This window comes from Microtus pennsylvanicus, chromosome 1 (genome assembly GCF_037038515.1).
Source record: "Microtus pennsylvanicus isolate mMicPen1 chromosome 1, mMicPen1.hap1, whole genome shotgun sequence".
NCBI classification, from domain to species: domain Eukaryota; kingdom Metazoa; phylum Chordata; class Mammalia; order Rodentia; family Cricetidae; genus Microtus; species Microtus pennsylvanicus.
Window position 1 is genome coordinate 73009263 of NC_134579.1, and position 17483 is coordinate 73026745.

General features: G+C 45.2%; 1 protein-coding gene across 1 annotated transcript in view; it reads right to left on the bottom strand.

Annotated features, from left to right (window-relative positions):
- Positions 1-17483, bottom strand: part of Vps8 (VPS8 subunit of CORVET complex) — a 216249-nt gene that overhangs the window by 190495 nt on the left and 8271 nt on the right. The window contains exons 2-4 of the mRNA XM_075968097.1: positions 11122-11481; positions 10364-10432; positions 306-436 (exon numbers count right to left, since the gene is read on the bottom strand). Coding sequence (XP_075824212.1) covers positions 306-436; positions 10364-10432; positions 11122-11274 — 353 coding nt within the window. The 5' untranslated portion in view covers positions 11275-11481. The remainder of the gene's footprint in view (positions 1-305; positions 437-10363; positions 10433-11121; positions 11482-17483) is intronic.

The window sequence follows — 17483 nt, forward strand, 5'->3', positions numbered from 1 at the left end:
CAGTTTCTATGGCAAGCAAGTGTGGTTGCTGGGATTAAAGGTGTGTGTCATTGCTGCCTGGTCTGTAAGGCTGGCCAGTGTGGTTGTTTTACTTTTCTGATCCTCAGGCAAGCTTTCTTTATTAAAATGCAAATGAAATGCCACTCCATACCATGAAGACAATGACTTTAAATCATCAAGCTAGACTGTACCATGCATGAAGACAATGATTTTAAATAATCAAATTATACTGTGCTGTAAAGAGAAAGACTTTAAATAATCATCTATTTTGGCCACATACAAGTATAATACACAAGAATATTTACCTCTTTAAGTTGGCCCTGTCGCCGCTGTCTGAGCTCGCCACAGAGGAGGTGTCGTAAGAGTGAGAATCAATGGTGTCGATGTTTAGCAAGGTCGGGTCCTCGAGAACAAAGGACTCATCTTCATCATCGGTCTAGGTGAAAGAAGATACAGTCAGAAGGTCAAGTCGGGTGAGCCGGGCACTGCCGGCTTCACAGCACCCAGCTTCTGCCTCTGCTTCTCCTTCTCTTCCACACATTCTCAGTCCCCAGAGACAGGTGGTGCAGGACTCCACACAGAGATCAAGCCCTCTCATACAGCAGGAAGAAGCAGGAACCGTTATGCAGGTCATCGCTGGCTGCAGGGTATTTTGAAAACCCAAGGCTGTATAGATGCTTCACCGGTGAGCTGATGAGCAATGGCTAATTAGCAGAAAACAAATGTCTGCCATGAAAATATGACAGGTATACAGAAGACAGTCACTCTAGGTGGAAAATGTGCAGAAACCTTGACTTCCTAACATGGATTGGACTGGGTAAAGGAAGCTGCAGTATAGCAGGAGTGTATGAACAGAAACTGAAGCTGGGCTAGAAGATGAGCCGGAGTCCAATCTGTAAAAGCACTGTTTTCCATCCGTGTGGTAGCAGAGCCTACATCAGCCTTGTCTGCCACGGTACCTACAGTACCTGGTACAAGGCCTAGTATGTAACAGCACTCACCAATAACTAGAACACTATCTCCAGCAGGCAGGAGGGAGGGTATCAGGACCTCTAAGCAGCAGAGACAAGATGGGAACAGTGTTTTAGGAAGATAAATGGGGACACAGGCCGAAATAAGCAGGGAGGAAGAGGCTGTGGCAGAGGAAGGTTAAGGACCAATTAGAGGGCTGTCTACCAAGGAAGGAAAACAGAGTTCAGCTGAGGACCACAGAGACCAAGGGAGGCCATGAGGAAGGAGGCATTACCGAACTAAAATTCAGTCCCTGGTTATCCTTTAAAGGAAGCCAGGCAGTGGTAATGCATGCCTTTAATCCCAGCACTCAGGAGGCAGGGGCAAGTGGATCTCTGTGAGTTCGAGGCCGGCCTGGACAGGCTCCAAACTTACAGAGAAACCCTGTCTCAAAAAATGAAAAATAATTAATAATAATAATAGATAGATAAATAAATAAGGTGGAAAAGTAAAAGAAATGTCAAAGAAGATTCTGAGGTGTCCATCTTGACACCCCTTGAGGGACTTGGCAGGGTGAGGCTCCTGCCCTTCAGCCACAAACAGCAGAGGAAAGAGGTGAGGAGCTGGCTTGTACAGCTGCCTCTGAACCAAGAACAACGCCTCCCTGGCAGCTCTCACCTCACGCTCCCAATCACTACTCCAGGGTTCGCCTTACGCGCTCATTGCCTCCGCCTTCCCCTCTCACTCGGAGCTGCTGGCCTCCAGTGCTGCTGAAGGTACCAGCCACTGCCTACTGTAGTTAGCGCGTCCTCCGTGCCTCGCCTTCCCTACTGACAAACACTCTCTCCTTGGTTCCCAACACAAGTGCCACTTCCTAGCTTCTCCTCAGCCCACGTCAGGAATATCTGTAGCTCTCTTCTGCTCCTCAGACACTCCCTATTTGAGGAAGCTTTTTCATGACCGCAGTTTTAAGTGCCATGTGGTAATGGCTCTGAAATCTGTCTTCAACATCAACATTAGTCTATAATTTCACCACATTCCAGAATTCTCCACCACACATAAGTCTGCTGAGAATGAGCTTGTACTTGGCACGGAGACAGTTACTTGAGAGCTGTGAAGGACTGCAGCAACTGCTGCAGGAAAAGGAAATAATTGGGAAAGAAGAACTGCAGGGCAAAGGTCACAGCAAGAGAGTCAATCAAAGCCTTATTTGATTTTCTTAAGGAGCCTGGACACATAATTAAATAAAACAGAGCACCTGAGAAAAGCCAGGCTTGCGGGACAACTGAAAGAAAAAGAAGGAAATAAGGGAATGGAGGAAGTCAGGAGGAATTTAAAACTACTCTACACAGTGAAGCTATCAGCTTCCCCCAACTGTGAAAAATCCACACTCTTATCAAGTTTAGCAGACTTGTGTGTGCCCCTGAACCCTGCATGTGAAAACTCAAAACTGAGACATCAGTCTCAGCAATAACAACAGAGCTGGGACACCTCCAGCGCTGGGTGTCAAGGCCTACATTTGTTTTGTTTACTAACTGGGTGTGTCCGTCTGTGTGAGTTTTTTGTCTGCACGTCTGTGCAACCTGTGCATGCATTCTCTGCAGAGACAAGAAGGCAGCATCAGATCCCCGGGAACTGGAGTTGCAGATGGTTGTGAGCCACCATGTGGGTGCCGAGAATCGAACCTGGGTCCTCTGCAAGTACAGCAAGTGTCCATAACCACTGAGCTAACTCTCCAGCCCCATACTTACTCTGAGGTAGGTTCTCAGGCAGCCTAGGCTAGCCTTGAGCTCCCTATGCAGCTGAGAAGAACTCTGAACTCCTGATGGCTGCTCCTCTGCTTCAACTTCCCAGGTCCTCATCTTCTCTCCTCCTTCCCTCCTTTCTCTCTCTCTCTCTCTCTCTCTCTCTCTCTCTCTCTCTCTCTCTCTCTTCTCTCTCTCTCTCTCTGTGTGTGTGTGTGTGTGTGTGTGTGTGTGTGTGTGTGTGTGTGTGTGTGTTACTGGTAATGAAACCCAGGGTCTAACATGCTAGGCATGTGTTCTACCACTGAGCTACATTCCCAGACTTAAGATCTAAAGTCTCAATCCACTGAATGTAGATAAATGATATCAGATCATCCTCATATTAATACAAACAAAAAATTACAGATGAATTACAGATTCAAATATGAAAGGAAAAACAATAAAGATTTTGGAATAAACAGGATAATAAGATCCTGGCCTCAGAATTGGTAACATTTTCTTACTCAGAGGAAGCACAAATAACTAGTCACAATGGGAAAGTCTAAGAGCTGAGCTATGTTAATAACTCAGCCATCGGTGGTGTGAAGAGACACAGAATGAAAGAAGAGATTTTAATAAATATATCTCAGATGGGGTGCAGGCTGCATGGCATATATAAAGAACTCCTGGGCTGAAGAGATGGCTCAGCAGTCAGAGTCTTGAGTTCAACTCCCAGCACCCACACGGTGGCTCACAATCATCTATTACAGGATCTGATGTCCTTTTCTGGCATGCAGATGTTACAGCACTAATATACATAAATAAATCAATCTTTAAAAGGGGGGGGGCTTTTCACAAAGAGATAGCCAAACGGTCAAAATCTACTTGGAGGTGTCCAAGGCCATCGATATTCAGAGAAATTCGAATTAAAAACCACTATTTACTTTTCAATAAGTGTAAAAGGCCAAAGAAGGAAACAGAAAAACCCAACAGTTAACAGGTGTATACACAACCAGACATCTCACACCCTGACGTCTCAGACATGTCTTCTAAAGAATATATTAAAACAACATTGTGGGATATTTGTACACCGTATGGAAATGTATTGCTGTGATTGGTGTAGTAAAAAGTTGAATGGTCAGCAGCTAGGCAGAGGGTATAGGTGGGACTTTTGGTCAGAAAGAGAAAGAACTCTGGGAAGAAGAAGGCAGAGTCATCAGCCAGACTCGGAGGAAGCAGCAGGAACCGTATGGAACGGGCCACACAACAGAATGCAGACTAAAATAAATGGGTTAATTTAAGTTATAAGCACTAGTGGGACAAGCCTAAGCTAAGGCCACGCTCTCATAATTAATATTAAGTCTCTGTGTCATTATTTGGGATCTGGGCTGGTGGGACAGAGAAAGACTCATTACAAAACAACCACTGATAGCCCATGGCAGCGTTCACAAAGCTGAGCTGTGCACGCTCACATCACACTTCTAGGAGACATACACAAGAAAAATGTGAGACCAGATGAAGGCATCCTCAGCTGTCACCACACAGATGTGGAGATGAGACATTCAAAGAAATGCAGGGTAGCGGCGATGAACACAATGTGACAGAACCTCGGAACAGCGCGCTGGAGGAGACAAGTCAGTCACAAGTATGTATGCCGTGCGTGTGTGCATACACTCCCCTGTGCGTGCAAGGTTCACAGCAGGCGACGTTAGTAAAGTTGGAATCACAGTTACTCGAGGACAGGGCACTGACGCCCAAGAGAAGTTTCAGGGACAGGCTGTGCATCTCCCTCTGCATCCTGTTGTGCAGGCTGTTCAGCCGGGAGGGGCCTCCTGCTGCACACTTACAATTTGTGCACATTTCTGTGCACACATTGCAAAAAGTTCACACGATATTCCTGGCTTCCCCACAGCAGAACTGAAGTGAACCCAACATTACTCTGAGACTGGGAAACTATGAAAGGTCAAGAGACAAGGTCATAATGAGGTCAAAGAACAAATTTAGTGAAGGAAAGTCACCAGAAGAGAAAGGTTTGGGTTAAAAAATTTCCAATTTAGAACCTCCAAGGCAGTCAGGTCTGGAATGCTATTTCATGTCCTAAGTCTTGGGTTCACGAAATCTCAGAAGATTTTATCTTTCCATTTTAAAAACAGCCAAGGTCCATTTTTCTCCCAACCTCCCTTCAGGTTGCTATAACTGAACATTAGAGAATCTATACATACAAATATTCTAGAGGAAGAGTTTAAGCTGCCTTTTGGTTTTTTAATCATTTCCTTTAATAACCTGTGGTAAGCCTTCACAATGAGTTCCCTACACCTGCCCAATTCCAAATTCCATTCACTTCTCTCTCAAGAACAGAGGCTGCCATATGGCACTATTTGATCCCAACATCGACCACAGACCGCTAACACAGTGGGCACCAAATTATACCCACGGCGGTAACAGTATTACCTTCTTGGTGAGCACGCATGTTCCTCGGGGACAAGAACAATGTGCCACGTCTGCTTTCACGATGAATGACAGTCTCTTTCATGGGAACATTTCTTTTAAATTTATTATCGTTCTCGGTTTATTGTTATTTTGTGTATGAGTGTTCTGCCCTCGTACATGTATGCACACCATCTGGGTGCCTGGTGCCCAAGGAGGTCCAAAGAGGGCATCGGACTCCTTGGAACTGGAGTTAAGAGCGGCTGTGAAGCAGTGTGGCTGCTGGGAATTGAACCCGGGTCCTCTGCAGAGCAGCAAGTGCTCCTGCCTGCTGAGTCATCTCTCCAGCCCCACAGGAGCATTGCTTTTGTTGCCAGGGTGTAAAGATGTGCGAGCAAGGCTGTGCACAGAACCCACTAAGGTTATTTCATACCCAGTAAGACAGCTCAATGACAACCTAATTAAACTATGCTAACCAGACCAGCTAAACTTATTTTCCTTACCTCTAAAGAAAAGATTCTCTGTTAGAAATATTTATTAACAAATTAATAAATAAAAATTTTACTGCAAGAGATTCAGAGTACAATGCTATCAACATAAAATCTGAAAATGTTTTGTCTTAACACAGATCTTACAAAACACTTTTGAAGTTAAATACAGTCAAAGTAACTATACCATCAAACTGATTTAAAAAAAAAAAACACAGAGGTCAAGGAGATAGCTCAGAGGTAGGGTGCTCACCCAGAATGCACAAGACCCTAAGACACTGAAAACCATAAACTAGAAATTCAAGCCAACCAATAGAGCAATCGTGTGCACAGAGAAAGTAGCTGGTAAACCATGTGGCGCTGTCTACAACAGTATAAATGATGCAGTAGAAGCGCGACCCTCAGAGCTAAGAGGCATCAGGAGGCATCTCTCCAGCCTCCTGTCTCCAAAACGTTAAACAGCCTCAAAGGACTGAGAATGCAACATGCAGTGGGCCCTGGGAGGAAGGGAAGAAAAGGAGAGACAGGAGGGGAGAAAATAAAAGGGGGGAGAGGGAGAGAGAGAGGCAGAGACAGAGGCAGGGAGAGAGAGAGGAAAATAAACAAACTTGTAATTCAGAGAGGCTGTCCTGGGAGGTATAAGAAAGGCAGCTGACCATGAACCTGAAGAGCAACTCCGTAAGCAGCATTCTCCGTGGTCTCTGCTACAGTTCCTGTTTTCAGGTCCTGCCTTGGGTTCCTGCCCAGGCTTCCCTCAGTGACAGACTACAACACATAAGCTGAAATAAGCCCTTCCCCCCAGGTGGCTTTCATCATAGTGTCTGAACATGTGGCTCTGGCAGGCCTTGTTCTTCTCCCCCGAATTCCCTCTGCCTTGCTAAAACCATTACATTACACTCCCAAAGTCTATTATTCCCTGAGACTGATGACCAAGGTCCAGCTACCAAAGTATTAAAGTCCAGCAATCAAAAGCCTCTTTTGGTTCACCTAATTGGTATGCCCAATTAAAACTGAACACCTCATCCTAACATGGGGTTTCCCTTCCCCTTTACAAACCTCCATTTTCCTATGGGCCATGTCTGTCTCCTCTCTATCCAGAGACATTCAGTCCTCTGTCCTCCCTCTGGGATAAATACCCTTGCTCCTCTCCCTCATCCTCCTGTCTTTGTCTCTTACCTTACTCCCCGCCCTCTGTTCATCTGGGTCAAATAAATCTCTTTTGTGCTGAGAACTTGGTCTTGGGGTCCTGAGGCGATGGTTCCTTTCGGTGTTTATTAAAGCAATATACAGATAACTAGGACCCCCCCCGCCTTGGTCCCCAGGCTGGGTGGAGCAGCAGAACCATCTTTACTGGGAGCTCACTAGAAGGTAGGAAGGTGCACTGTGACCCCAGAGCAGTGCCCAGGGTAAGGGAGTGAAATGATGCATGCAAAATGCTTCTAGACTACAGAGAGTTAGATAAGATAGTACCCCCACACACGCCATCGTATCCAACATTTCTCTTTGTACGCGAGCAACTACATCTTTATATGCTGAACAAGACCTTGCTAATTTTTTATTTTTTATTTAGTATCCACTTAACAGCCAGAATCCCAAAACCAACTGGCTCTTGCTCAGAAGAAAAACTAGTGAGCCACTGGAGAGAGACCTCACCTCTAAAAGAAGTTTTATTTATTGACATAAGAACAGACAGGAGGACCAATGGAACCGAATAGAAGACCCGGATATCAATCCACACATCTTTGAACACCTGATCTTTGATAAAGAAGCAAAAAATATCAAATGGAAAAAAGAAAGCATATTTAACGAATGATGCTGGCATAACTGGATATCAACATGTAGAAGAATGAAAATAGATCCATATCTATCACCATGCACAAAACTCAAGTCCAAATGGATCAAAGACCTCAACATAAAGCCAGCCACACTGAACCTTATAGAAGAGAAAGTGGGAAGTACACTTGAATGCATTGGCACAGGGAACCACTTCCTAAATAGAACCCCAGCAGCACAGACACTGAGAGAAACAATTAATAAATGGGACCTCCTGAAACTGAAAGGCAAAGGACATGGACAACAAGACAAAATGACAGCCTGCAGAATGGGAAAAGATCTTCACCAACCCCACATCAGACAGATGTCTGATCTCCAAAATACATAAAGAACTCAAGAAATTGGACACCAAAAGATCACATAATCTAATAAAAAAAATGGAGTACAGACCTAAACAAGAACTCTCAACAGAGGAATCTAAAATGGTTGAAAGACACTTAAGGATATGCTCAGCATCCTTAGTCATCAGAGAAATGCAAATCAAAACAACTCTGAGATTCCATCTTACACCTGTAAGAACGACCAAGATCAAAAACACTCATGACAACTTATGCAGCAGAGGTTGTGGGGAAAAGGGAACACTTCTGCATCGCTGGTGGGAATGCAAGCTGGTACACCCCTATGGATGTCAGTGTGGTGATTTCTCAGAAAATAAGGAAACAATCTTCCTTAAGACTCAGTAATACCACTTTTGGGTATATATCCAAAGGATGCTCAATCGTGCCACAAGGACATATGCTCAACTATGAACCTAGCAATATTGTTTGTCATAGCCAGAACCTGGAAACAACCTAAATGCCCCTCGACTGAAGAATGGATAAGAAAAATGTGGTACATTTACACAATGGAGTACTACACAGAAAAAAAAAATAATGACATCTTGAAATTTGTGGGAAAATGGATAGATCTAGAAAACATCATATTGAGTGAGGTAACCCAGACCCAGAAAGACAAATATCATATGTGCTCACTCATAAGTAGCTTTTAGACATAAAGCAAAGAAAAAACAGCCTACATTCACAATCCCAGAGAACCTAGACAACAGTGAGGACCCTAAGAGAGACATACATGGATCTAATCTACATGGGAAGTAGAAAAAGACAAGATCTCCTGAGTAAATTGGGAGCAAGGGGACCATGGGAGAGGGTAGAAGGAAAGGGGAGAGAAAGGGGCGGGGGAGCAGACAAAAATATATAGCTCAATAAAATCAATTTAGAAAAAAGAGAGGGAGGAAAGCATGTAGGAGCCACAGGACTGGAGTGGAGCGCTGCAGTATAGCTCTCGCCTCTGGGGGTAACATGGCCATGGCGTTGCCATCACCAGCAGAGATAACCCTGACTCTAGTTCCAGAGTGGGAAGCGAGGGACAGCACCAGGTCCCAGTATCTTAGTGACTTTTCTATTGTGCTAAGACACTGCAATCAAGCCAACTTCATAGAGTTTATTGGGGGGGAGGGGGCTTACATTTTTAGAGGCTCAGAGTCTGTGACCCTAACGCCAGGACAGATAGTAGCTTTTGAAACTTCAAACTCCCAGTGATACCCCTACTCCAACAAGGCCATACCTCCTAGTCCTTCCCAAACAGCTCTATCAACTGAGGACCAAGCACTCAAATATAGGAGCCTACGGGGCTACTTTCATTCAAACCACTGTAGCTGAACTCCACATACACTGTCAGCCTGCCTCACGGTTGTACATAGTTTGGAAAGTCAACTGTAATGGTTGTTCTCGGTTATCAACTTGACTGTATCTGAAACTAATCAAAACCCAAGTGGCTGGGTATACCTGTGAGGGATTTTTTTTCTTAATTAAATCATTTGAAATTAGAAGACCCATATTTAATCCAGATCTTTTGAGATGGGGAAGATCTGAGCCATACCCCCTGGTAGCAATAAACAAAGGAAGCTTGCTCTTTGCCTGCTTTCTCTTGCCCTCCATGACATGTCCATTCCTTCACTGGCATTAGAACCTACTTCTTAAAGATTCTGGCATATACTGAAGATTAGCCGAAACGTCAAGCCTTGTGGACAGAACAACTATTGGATTCTTGAACCTTCCATTGGTAGATAGCCATTGTTGGACTAGTTGGACACAGCCATTATAATAAATGGTGTGTGTGTGTGTGTGTGTGTGTGTGTGTGTGTGCATATTTCGTTCTATAAATTCTATTAATCACTTGAGACCCCTGACTAATAGACCAACTAAAGTTAGGACTCCTGAAATACAGCTTTTGTGAGGGATGCTGAGATGGGAATTTTTAGTGATATAACTATTTTTGAGTCATGTGTTCTCTTAAACTAAGCCAAATAAAGTCACTGGCTCACCAGGGTAGACTTGTGTAGAACATCTTCCTTGGCTGATCACTGGTACCTTATCTCATGTGAATTACAATTGTTCATAGGCCCCCAGAGAGATAGTAAATCAGCTGGGCACAAAGACAAAAGATGAACAAGATGTAGTTTCTACCCTTGAGAAGTTCAAAATCTAGACCAACGCTGACCAACAGTTTTCTCCTGTGTCTATGCTGGCTACTGTGGTAGCCACTAGTCACACACAGCTACTGAGCTCCTGCAATTGGCCTTGCACAATACCTCAAGTATTTTGTAATTAACATAAATTTTAAGTTGACACATGTAAGTAGGGACCACCATACTGAACAATAGATATCCAAATACATACAGTGTAACTAACCCAAAAAGTATGGAAAAATCAATGCCACAAAGTGATAGTGACAAGCCGGGCGGCGGTGGCGCACGCCTTTAATCCCAGCACTTGGGAGGCAGAGGTAGGCGGATCTCTGTGAGTTCGAGACCAGCCTGGTCTACAAGAGCTAGTTCTGGGACAGGCTCCAAAACCACAGAGAAACCCTGTCTCAAAAAACCAAAAAAAATAAATAAATAAAATTTTAAAAAAGTGATAGTGACAAACACTATTTACCTACCTCGTTAAGTATGCTCTCCAGAGTGGGAGGGGTGTCCACTTGAGGAATATCAAACTCCTTGTCGTCAATCTAAATAAAAAAATCAAGGTTCACAAGGCTTTTCATCTTATAACTGTCCAATATTTTAAGTAACCGGAACCACTGTTAAAGGACAAGCTTACTGGATCATCTCTCAACTCAGCAATTCCCATCCACACATCCAGCGACTCCCAAGGCCAAGAACACCCTGCCTGTGCTGCTCTGATGGCCCTAGACCTTTCTGGAAAGTTGAAAGACATTTGTACCTCCTTTCTTAAGATAACAAAACCACATCTCATGACCGGCCCTCCCCCTTGCTGAGTTCAGACTTGAGACTGAAATGACATGCCAAAGCATGGCAGAATTTCTTGTTTCTCTCATGGTGAGGGACCACTAGCTTTTCTAAAAGTTGTCATTAATACTCTCAGAGTCACAGAAACATTACTACTCAGTCAAGAAGGAAAGCAGATAAAGTGCCAGGTAGAGTTCTAATACCAGCATCAGCTCGGTGACCCCGAGAAGGCATTCGACCCAGCTGCACGCCGTGTCCATCTGTGACGTGGATTACCAGTGTGAGGCTCACGGGACAACACACGGTAACGGACTGACTACACAAAGAAGAGTGGCGGGACCCCGTACCCGGAACAGACTCCTTCCTGCTCACTAGGCTGCAAATACAGTAGGTTCAGAGCATTTGTCACACAGCACACTCACACAAGTTTGATAGATTTTTTTTTTACCAGATCATTTTTGAACTCCAGCTCCTTATCCAGATCTATGCAAGAGAATTTTGAAAGAGAAGCTTCGAGACTGAAAGACTTGTTCAACTCTTCCTCAGCAGTCCTGACACACAGGTTCTGTTCCAAATTCTCCTGGTCTGGTTCATTTTCCATATTTGCTCCCAGTAACTGTACTCAACCAATCCAAGCAATTATTCTTGCTTTTGGCCTTGGATTACAGTGATCCAGTGATGATCTCTTCGGCAGGAAGGTAGGTGTTGTCTAGATATCCTCCTCTCAGCTGGACATTTCAGAGAAATCCCTGCTTGGGCTCCACGTGGCCATCTATAGATCGGAGAGGAGCACGTGGGTGGAGGGTTCCTATGAGAATATAAAGGGGTAAACTTAGCTCTAACTTGGAAAGTATAGGACTGGAGCCTCCACCCACCCAAGCCGTGAGCAGTAACAATGGCATGAAACGTGGTAGGTCCTAGACAGTATCCAAGCGGATTTATATAGCTACAGCCAGAGGGAAAACTGGTATCAAAAGCTTCTAAATAATCATGCCCTTCTATTCTGGGACCTCAGGGTAGCTCTGCAGCTTCCCTGGCAGAGTAGCACATACGCTGGCTTGGCTGCCATCAACTCCAGGCCAGCTGAACATACCTATCCAGGACAGTAATTTAATACCACACTATCAAACCTAAGAGCCGACTGAAAGGGAGCAGCAACAATGACTGTAGAATAAAATAATTACACAAAGCCAGTCATGGAAAATATGGCTGTCTTTAGAGAAGAATAAATACTGAAGAATCTAGAAATGTATACAGATGTACTGTATGTGTGTGAGTGAGCAGAGGCTTGAAGACACATTAAGTGTCTTCCTCAACTACTGACTCTCCATCTATTCCTTTGAGGCAGGGTCTCTCCCTCACCCCAGGGTTTTCCCAGATAGGCTGGAAACCAGCAAACCCCGTGGGGCTCCTGTCTCCACTCCCCTCAAAGGAAGCATAACTGCTGTGTTACAGTCATGTGCCATAAGCCTGGTGGTTATGTGGGTGCCGAGAGCTGAACTCCCTTCTTCACAATTGCACAGGAAACACTCCTAACTATGCTCTTAACTCCTAACATCTCTCCAGCCCTTAGAAAACTCAGCTTTTTTAAATTAACTTAAATGGATTCAGAATACCATCTGCCAGTGGTAAAGATAATTTATCTAGTGTGTCCAAGATCTTTTCTTCTATTTCTAGCGTGTGTGCATACACACACACACACAATAATAAAATACAACACAAGTAAGCTTAGTTATCTTTGAGCAACATGCCCAAACTCACTGACAATTTTTAGCATCTATGATTAGGGTATTAAAATAAAATGAATAGCTAATACATGTAAGACATATGGACTTACGAAAACTGATTTTTTTACAACTAAAATTGACTCTTCTAACCCATCTGGAATATTTCCAAACACAGACTAATTTCTTTGAAACAAACTCTAATGTTTTTTCTTCAAGACACATGCTATGAAAACGTTCCTAGGAACATAGCTGAGGGCATTCTCCCTGGCCACATCTGAACACATCATATCCGGTACTTAACGCACTGCTCCTTATCAACACAGGCAGCAGCAACAGTGATGCTCACACACCTGCCTTCAAAGACTCTGGACAAGTTACTTCTTTATAATCTCCTCCCATCATCCTGTGCACCCACTCTGGGATTCCTGACCCCGTGTACACACACACACACACACACACACACACACACACGCACGCACGCACGCACGCACGCACGCACGCACGCACGCATGCTGGGTACTTCTGCAGCCTCTTAAACAGTGGGAAGAACCACATGGAAGGAGGAAAGAGAAAGGCAGACAGAGACAGAGAGACAGTGGGCAGCTAGACGGCAGAACCGTTTCAGCCTGCAAACGCACTTGCCACGTAAGCCTGATGACCTGAGTTCACTTTCCAGAACAACAGCAGAACAGAACGAAAGAACGGACGCCCACAGGCTGTCCTCTGATCCCCACGCATGTAAGCATGCATGCCCCCAACAATAAATAAATGATACTTAAATTATAAAACCAGATACGGTGGCACACATGTGTAACCTCCAAACTCATACAGTGAGATGAGAAGGGACAGAACCACCTAGCCTGGGAGAACATGGCAGGAGAGACGAGAGGAAGGCAAGACCAACTCCTCAAAGGTGTCCCCACTTCCATCTGGGAACTGATCGTTCTCACTCCCTCTCTCCCTGTCTGTCTCCCTCCCTCCCCTTCTCCCTCTCCCTCTTTTTCCACATAAAATAAATAAATAGAGAAATACTTTTTAAAAAACAAAGACCCTGAGGAGAACGAGCTGAGGAGGACGAGCTGAGGAGGACGAGCTGAGGAGGACGAGCTGAGGAGGACGAGCTCAGGAGGACGAGCTGAGGAGGACGAGCTGGGGAGGACGGGCTGGGGAGGACGGGCTGGGGAGGACGGGCTGAGGAGGACGGGCTGGGGAGGACGAGCTGAGGAGGACGAGCTGAGGAGGACGAGCTGGGGAGGACGAGCTGGGGAGGACGAGCTGGGGAGGACGAGCTGGGGAGGACGAGCTGGGGAGGACGAGCTGGGGAGGACGAGCTGGGGAGGACGAGCTGGGGAGGACTAGCTCAGGAGGACGAGCTCAGGAGGACGAGCTCAGGAGGACGAGCTCAGGAGGACGAGCTGAACCATTCTCTGGCCGCTGCATGACCACGCACACATGTGCACACACATCAGGTTTCAATCTGGACTTTACCAGTTCCTATCTGTGACGTTGGGCAATCTGGTCGCTCTGAACCCCTTTTATTTCTACATCTGTAAGTGGAACCGTGTGAACATCTGTGTTGTTTGTATTGCTTTGCCAGAACAGCACCTCTTGTTCTGGAAGGAGTTCTCCAGCGGTGCTCTCTGTGGAGGCCGCCAAACATCAAGGGGACTGGGGAGAAGAGGCCTGAGTAACCCTCTATTATACAGAGGGAGTTAAACAACAGAAAGGCCAGGTTTGGAACCTGCCTCTACCGGCAGGACTTCACTCCAGGCCCACACTCCCCAGGGGAATTAAATCAGTCTTTCAAAAAGTATAGATGGGGGGAGGGGGGGATCCAGGTTCTAGTTTTCCAATCAGCTCTGCCCAGAGCTTCGGGCAGTTTGGCTACACAGGCCACCAACAAACTCCTCCTCCACACCTACCCTACCTCTCTCTTCCCACTTCCTCCATCCCTCTCCTCTTGGGACTCTTAGGAGTCCTGACAGAAGAATGTAGCTCCTTTCTTCAGGGACACCATGGCAATAAAGGATACACTGATTACGAGGCACTGAGTGATGCGAAGATACAGTCATTTTCAAGAAATAATATATGTTATGATTTACAAGTTCCTCAAGATTTCCAAAACCTTCAAAGTTAAAGACTCTAAATTGAGATTAGTAGTTTTGTAAATATCACACTTATCTTCTGACGCGACAGCAGTTTGGTCACGTGATGAATGTCAACAGCTCTGTGAGACTAACACGAAGTTATCAGACACCCTCAAGACCTTGAATTATTGCTGAAGATTCTCTTACACTAACCCATCCTGCTTGGCCCCATATTCCACTTAGCACTACTGTCTATTTTCACTGATGAAGGCACATCTCCTCATCTTCACCTCTTTGTATATACTTTTACATCTTTTCTTTCTCTGTGTTAGCAAATACTCTCACTGGAGTAGACACGTCTGATTTAAAAGTTACCATACTGATCTTTTAAAGGTCACTAGAGTAACTAGTGTAGAGTTACTCCCGTTACTCTTGTCTCCATTCAGAGATGGATTAAGAGGCTGGGGTGATGGCTCAGTCAGCAGAGTGCTTGCTTTGAAAATATGAGGACCCGAGTCTGATCCCTAGCACCCACATGAAAAGCTGAGTACAGTGACACATGCCTGTGAGCCCAACCTGTGGGACTTGGGAGAAGGGGGCAGCAGGATCCCTAGGCTTCTAGCTGAACTGACAAGCTCCGGGTTCAGGGAAAGACCTTGTAATTAAGGTAGGGAGTGACTGAGGAAGACACAGGACATTGATCTTTGACCCCCATGCACAGATGAACACATCAGACTACACACACACACACACACACACACACAAACACACGAGCATGCAAAAATACAAACATGCATATGTGCATGCACACACATGGGGGGTACACCGGAACATACCCGAGGGAGGAAGCACTGGGTATCTGATGGTGCCTATCTTAATTACAGGAATTTGTAATTATGTAGTTTCTATGGCAAAGGGAACTTTGCTGATGTAACTAAATAAGGACCTAAGTCAAGTGGTGGTGGTGGCGGTGCACATCTTTAATCCCAGCACTTGGGAGACAGAGGCAATCGGGTCTCTGTGAGTTCAAGACCAGCTTGGTCTACAAAAAGCGAGTTCCAAAACAGCCAGGGTTGTTGCACAGAGAAGCCCTGTCTTGAAAACCAAAAAGAAAAAGGACCTTGAGATGGAGACCTTATTCCGGGTTATCCAAGTATCCCCCAATATAAAAATACGGATCTTTAACAGTAGAAGACAGAGGCAGAAAACTGTCACAGTCAAAGGAAGCACTATACAACAGAAACAGGGTCAGGAAGAGGCCAGGATGACTCCAGACACACGAAGGAAAGGTGTTAGGGCTCAGAGAACGCAGACTGCCCCTAAACATAACAGATCCTCTCCTACAGACCCTAGGGCAGTGGTTCTCAACCATGGGTCACGGCCCCTTTGATGGCCAAATGATCACTGGAAAACACAGATATTTACAATTCACAACAGTAACAAAATTACAATTAAGTAGCAATAAAAATAATCTTATGGTTGGGTGTCAGCACAACATGAGGTCTCAGTGGTAGGAAGGCTAAGAACCACTGTTCTAGAGCCAAAGGCCTCTCCTGACACCCTGATTTTACTAAGACAAGTTATGAATAACAGAACTAAATAGTAAGCATACTGTTTTAAGTCACCGAATGTGTCATGGTTTGTACAGCAACAATAGGAAGTAAATATGGTTAGCAAACTTCAATTAGTTTGCTTCTGGCCACACCTCAATGTTCTGAAATAGCAAACTCAGGGAGTGACCACCCTGTTCTACATAGTGAGTTCCAGGACAGCCAGGACTGTCACACAGAGAAACCCTGTCTGGGGTGGGGGGTGGGGGGCAACCAAAAGAGATCAGCCTCTTGGTAATTTTCAAGGTTATTTCCTTTTAAAGTTATTCTCAAAAATTAACAGCCAGGGACCATTTTTTAAAATGGGGGAAGGCTGGAGAGAGGGCTCAGCAGTTAAGAATACTGGCTGCTCTTCCAGAAGACCCAGGTTCAAGTCCCAGCATCTAAAATACCCAGTAGCCAGGTATCCAATACTTATCAATCCCTGTGACAGAGTCGTTCAAACTCAAAGGGGTTGTGACCCACAGGTTGAGATCCAGTGCTCTACAATGTGGCCAGCACTGGACTAGGTTCTGACTGTAGCTAACTGTAGAACTCTAAAATAACTCTGAGGCCCCCCATCGCCTCCCCTGGGAACCAGGAATCTAACAATTACCCTTAGGTGTTGACTCAGTTCCTGATATTTTGACTCAGTCCCTGGGAAGGGGTCAAAGTAACCCACAGATGTTCCCCCTTACCCCACCTGATCTGGCAACCACTCTCCCGCCCTGGCTCAGACTAATCATTGCCAGTAGCCTTTTGAATAAGCCAATCATAATAGTTGAAGAACAACCCCCAGACTCCCCCCTTGCTTCTGTAGCTTTTTACTTTAAAAGTAGCCTGTACCAGCTATTCGGGGTCTTTTTGGCTTTCCGAATGCTGAAAGACCCTGTTGCGACAGAATTAATTAAAATCCTTATGCTTTTACATCAACTGCGGTGTGAGGGTGTTTTCTTGGGGCAACTCCTCCTCAGTGATTGGACTTCAGGGTCCAACACTGACATTCACACCCATCTTCCAAGTCCCAGGAGCCTGGACCACACAAATGCTCTTCCCCTTCTGAGAGTCCTCGTAAGATGCTCAAGATGCTCAGGGACACCTTGCTTAAGGAATGTTTTCCTAAACACCACCTTGGAACTTTCATCCTTTGGGTTCACTAGTTAATATACCACAGTAACGTTAACGTATTGTAGCAAATACCACACAATCCTGGTAAGGAAACAATGCTAGCCAGCCTTGCTTCTGCTCATCTTAACCTAGTGTTTTCCCTTCTTTGCTTTGTGTCTTGTGAGTTAATTTATATTCATGTTCTACTAACTTCCTCTAGTGAAACATCTCATTTTTAGCAGCCTGCACAGGATAAAACTCCAGATTCTGAGCCTGTACACAGGTACTCCTGACTTTCTC